The sequence below is a fragment of the Etheostoma cragini genome, chromosome 19, assembly GCF_013103735.1.
Source record: "Etheostoma cragini isolate CJK2018 chromosome 19, CSU_Ecrag_1.0, whole genome shotgun sequence".
NCBI classification, from domain to species: domain Eukaryota; kingdom Metazoa; phylum Chordata; class Actinopteri; order Perciformes; family Percidae; genus Etheostoma; species Etheostoma cragini.
Window position 1 is genome coordinate 292,108 of NC_048425.1, and position 5,100 is coordinate 297,207.

The following is a 5,100-nucleotide window of genomic DNA, read 5'->3' on the forward strand; positions in this document are numbered from 1 at the left end:
AAGTGTTGTCAGAGGGGACTGACCTGGACTCGTTGGGCTCAGCAGTGAGATCACAACTGAAGACAATCAACAGCAGATCAGTTCCAGTTTGGGATGCGAGACATTTAAAGTTAAAACAACAACGATGTAAACAACACAAACTGTCTCTAAACTCATGTTCACAACCTCTCAAAATGGTCGCCATCATAAACTTGTTATATTTACACGCAGAAGCCTTTCTAGCCAAAGAAAAGCCTGTCATGTGTTTCTTGAAGCTGTTGGTGGTGGACTCACCGAGCAGAACCAGTAGAGACGAGTCCTCCATCATCACAGCCGGGGAATGAAGTCTCCTCTTAGTTCTCTTCATAGTCTTGTCTAGTAAGCCCCCCCCCCCCACTTCCTCTGTGGTTGGCAGCGTTGTGGTTTCCTCTGAACACACTAGGTGTAGTTAACATGAAGCAGAGACATTCACTTCTAAAACAGGGCGGAGAACCATCACATGAAGAGAAGGAAGACCAAATGACTCCGATGATTACAGTCCCGTCAGGCAGCCTGTTGTCACGGTCATTAGATGACGGAAGAACACGTGGAAATAACTCCGCAATGGCACAGCCAGCACAGAGTGGTTATACTGCGGATTGCAGCCGCAGTTGTTTGGACAGCACCGGGTCACCAGGTGGTTCAGGTCCACCCGGGACGCGATCTCACCGCTCGTCAAAGTGAGGGCAACGAACAAGAGGGCATCGGTGAGCCGAACCAACATCAACGCTTCTCCTTCTCCCTCCTTGCTTGAAGTGAAAATGTCTAATTCCTCTGCTCCACATTCCCAGGTGGTGTTGGTGGATTCTGACGCTGAAGTTTTACTCCACTTGTTGTTTTTAGGTTGCAATGTGAAAATATTCTGAGCAACTATAATACATGTTGCACTGCAGAGTTGGGTGGGAAAGACAGAGACCAGGAACAGAGACCAGGAACACTCTGAGTCCAGCAGGGGGCCTTGTGGACCAGGGACACATTCACATAGATGTATATGGATGTTGCTCACTGAAATGCTTTATTATATAAGAACACTATAAATATATTAAACCCAGGTTGGATAACTAAGTTATCTTGTGTATTTTCAGATTTCAAATCAAAGTATAACAATGAGTCAATAAAAACATTCAGATCTTCATCAGTTGGTGTTTCTAATCAGACACTTTGCACTTATTAACTTTTACATCCCAGAGTCCGGTCTAGGCAGGTCTAGTCCGGTCTAGGCAAGTCTAGTCTGGTCTAGACAGGTCTAGACCTGCTCTTTATGAAAAGAGCTGAGAGATAACTGCTGTTGTGATTTTGCGCTGTAGAAATAAAATTGAATTAACTTTTACATATTTCAGAAATTTGTTCCAATCCATTTTATTAAAAGTTGAATGAATGTATTGAAGGCAGCCCGAGTGTACTGAGGCCCACAGAGAGGGTTGTTCTCCTGCCGGTAGAAAGGTCTGGAACTATGTACCGAGCCCCGCCTGTCCTGATCGGTGAGCTCCACCCTCCTAGAAACACCGTCACTTCACCAGAGCACACTACTGATGAAGATGAAAATGTTGTCCGCTCCAGTTGTGTTCGCGTTGTTCCTTCTGTCTAAAGCAGCTTCTGGTAAATATGTATATGTGTTTATAATATACAGTATACATGTGTTTATGTTTTCTGAAATATTCATGTAGACATCGTTTCTGACCGATATTAATTAGTTGATAGTTTCAGGGTTTGAGTTTGAGGAAATGAGGCCTGTAAAGTAAATGTCAGGTGAGTCAGGTGAGTCAGGTGTGGTGGAGACTGACTCGCTGGATTTTCCTGTTTATGAAGAGCTACTTACTAACTAATCAATATTTTGACATTGATTTCTCAATGATTTTTTTGGCGTCTGTATTTGACGACAAACTTTGTTTTTTGTTGACGTTTCATCGTGGTCATTGTTAGCCATTAGCTCTGTTAGCTCTGTTAGCTCTGTTAGCTCTGTTAGCTCTGTTAGCTGTGTTAGCTCTGTTAGCTCGTCCTGGTTCCTCCCTTCACCCTTTCTCTCCCTTCATTGTCCCGACTCAAAGCTCAAAACAAACCTGTGTGACGAGTTAATTCAGTTTCTGAAACAATAGTGAATTTGTGTTGTTGTTTTGAACTTTGTTAGTTACTTTAAAATATAAAGAGGGATCAAGAACACGGTTTCTAACTGCGCAGTTAAAAAAAGGGTTGAGAGAGGGAGGGGGAGGAGAGAGAGAGGGGGAGGAGAGAGAGAGGGGGAGGAGAGAGAGAGAGAGACGCCATCTTAGGAAATCAGTCATGATTCGTCAAACCACCAACGCCGTGCTTGAGCTCTATTAGCTCTGTTAGCTAGTGATGGCCAAATGAAGCTTTTGCGAAGCACTGAACCACTTGAGCCAATTGGTTCGAAAATAGGTTAATTACTCGAAGCTTCAGTGGCAGCGACCTCTCCTGGCGAAAAGCAAGGCTGCAGTCAAATTAACCAGTGAGGAGTATTGGAGAAAGTAATTCAGTTCTGAAGCATCTTTGCTAAGATCTCCTTGGATTTTTAACTATATTTCCTTTGGAAACTCTTTGATGCACACGATAAGGCTGAGAATAATGTTCTATTTACAAATAAAAATTGATAAATGTATTTTTTGTGTTATTTAGGAGAGAGTGCTGGGAAAATATGGCATAGGTTTGGTGTGCTTGTGTAACTATGGCAGGGGGTGATATTTGGGATGGGGAACACTCAAAGATTTTTATTGAGGTACATTATTTTTTCAACAGTTTTTGGACTGAGTCGGTTTCTTTTTTTGCTCACAACCTCTCCAGACTTGGAAAACACTCGCTTTGATAAAAGAAATTAAGGATTTATGTGAAACTGCATTTAAACGAAGCAGACCTATGAGTCATGTTATACAATCATATCAGATTTAGTTTGTCTAGGTAATAATAATAATAATAATAATAATAATATACATAGCCTACCTTGATTTGTGTTCCCATGGTTTTTATCAGCTCCATGCTTGGCAGTGAAGTGTCTAATCATGGAGGAAGTATTCCCATGATACTTCAGCTCGGTTGAACACACCAAACACCGGACCTGTAAAGAAAGCAATTTTTAAATAAAAATGCAACTTGAGTCTATAAAGATAGCTACTAGCTACACTAATCATGTACATCATTTTACTGTTATGCTACTTAATATAGACCATAGCTATAGAAGGCTACTATACTGACAGTTACTGTTGTATAAACTTTACTTTTCCTACTTTACATATTAAACAGCCAGAACCCCCACCTCATCAGGAGCGATCAGATTAAAGTGTTCCCACATGTCAGAACGACCTCTCTTCCTGGCTGGTTCCATACTGATCCAACACAAACGCAATACCAAGAACTCGACAGCAATAACACACCTACTATGACAACTCTACAAATTGTACATTGTTTAGAGCGGTTATAAAGACTAAAAGGCGCTCAAAACTGTTTCAACCTATCACCTGTCAGAATCGACACGAGGCCGTTCCACTGAATCACCTGATTGGACCGCAAACCAGTCAGATGATTCATTCAGGCAATGAAGCACTTGCTGCTTCGGACGTCATATGTCACATGATTTTTTCCGCACCAAAGCAAGCTTTGAAGCAGTGGTTCTCTAGATTTGTAGTTGAGGGTTTCGGAGCACGTATCGGAGCTTCAGCGTCACACTGCCATCACTACTGTTAGCTACTTTAGCTCTGTTAGCTCAACATTTTCCACCAAAAGCTGATTTGAGTCTGAATTTGAGACGACGGCTCTGATTGGCTGTCTGAACGGCTCCATTTAATCCCGTCACAGTTTGCTAAATCTTGTGAGAGTCCCGTCTCCACCAGGTGGGACTCTACAGAGACCGTCTGCAGCGTCTCACCTGTGGAGCTCTGTTGAAGTAACATGACTTTTTATTATTGATTATTGTTGTTTATTATTGTTTTTCAGACCTGAATGAGGTAACGGTGGATCCAGGAGATGATGTCATTCTACCATGTCGGGCTGCTGATTCCTCCATCAGAGCTGTAGAGTGGAGCAGAACGGACCTGGACCCAGATACCGTCCTCTTAAACATCGATGGAAACCTGGATCCAGTCAAACAGAATCTATCCTACAAGGACCGGGTGGACCTGGCGGACAGAGACCTGAAGGACAGAAACGTGTCTTTAATTCTAAAGAATGTGAACATCAACGATACTGGAACATACGAGTGTCGAGTTGCATCAGGTGGTTCAAGACGGGAAAAGAGAGCCGTACTTAAAGAACAGCCAATCAGAATCATCCATCTGAACGTTACAGGTGAGGTAGTCTCTCTCTGGGTGTTTTTCTACAGGTTACAGGTGAGGTAGTCTCTCTCTGGGTGTTTTTCTACAGGTTACAGGTGAGGTAGTCTCTCTCTCTGGGTGTTTTTCTACAGGTTACAGGTGAGGTAGTCTCTCTCTCTGGGTGTTTTTCTACAGGTTACAGGTGAGGTAGTCTCTCTCTCTGGGTGTTTTTCTGCTGCTCTATCACATTTACTGACTCATGTGTTTTATTATCTTCAGGTCCAGACAGCGGTTCCTCCAAGGATGAAAACCCAAAGAATGGTGTCCCTGAGTATGGACCCTCCTCTCCTGGAGACCAACACCATGGACTGGCAGTAGGTGTTCCAGTGGGTCTGGTTCTTCTTGTAGCTGTTGGTGCTGCAGTGGCTGGTGTCCTGATGTATAAAAGACATAAAGACAAGAGATCAGGACCGCCTGCTGATGATGCTGATGATGATAAAGCAGCGGGTGAAACGCTTGTCTGACAACTCACAGACTTTTGAGTCTCAAAGCTCGGTTCTCTGTAGGGTTTATTACAAAAACAGAAAACAAAAGATTCTATTTTTTATTTTAGTATCTTCTCCGTATCTTTAAAGGACGTTTCTGTTATTAAAATGAGAAAATCTCTCTTTTTTTAACAGTATATCCTCCGTATCTTTAAAAGATGTTTCTGTTATTAAAATGAGAAAATATCTCTTTTTTGACAGTATATCTGCCGTATCTTTAAAGGACGTTTCTGTTATTAAAATGAGAAACTATCTCTCTTTTTTAACAGTATATC

The 5,100-nt window shown here is 42.3% G+C and overlaps 2 protein-coding genes across 2 annotated transcripts in view; both read right to left on the reverse strand.

Moving 5' to 3' along the window:
- Nucleotides 1–2,979, reverse strand: part of LOC117962136 (low affinity immunoglobulin gamma Fc region receptor II-a-like) — a 4,733-nt gene extending 1,754 nt beyond the window's left edge. The window contains exon 1 of the mRNA XM_034901252.1: nucleotides 2,974–2,979. The gene's annotated coding sequence lies outside the window, so the exon portion shown is untranslated. The remainder of the gene's footprint in view (nucleotides 1–2,973) is intronic.
- The window catches only part of LOC117962120 (Fc receptor-like protein 5), a 74,273-nt gene that overhangs the window by 58,622 nt on the left and 10,551 nt on the right, over nucleotides 1–5,100 (reverse strand). The window contains exon 3 of the mRNA XM_034901231.1: nucleotides 36–56. Coding sequence (XP_034757122.1) covers nucleotides 36–56 — 21 coding nt within the window. The remainder of the gene's footprint in view (nucleotides 1–35; nucleotides 57–5,100) is intronic.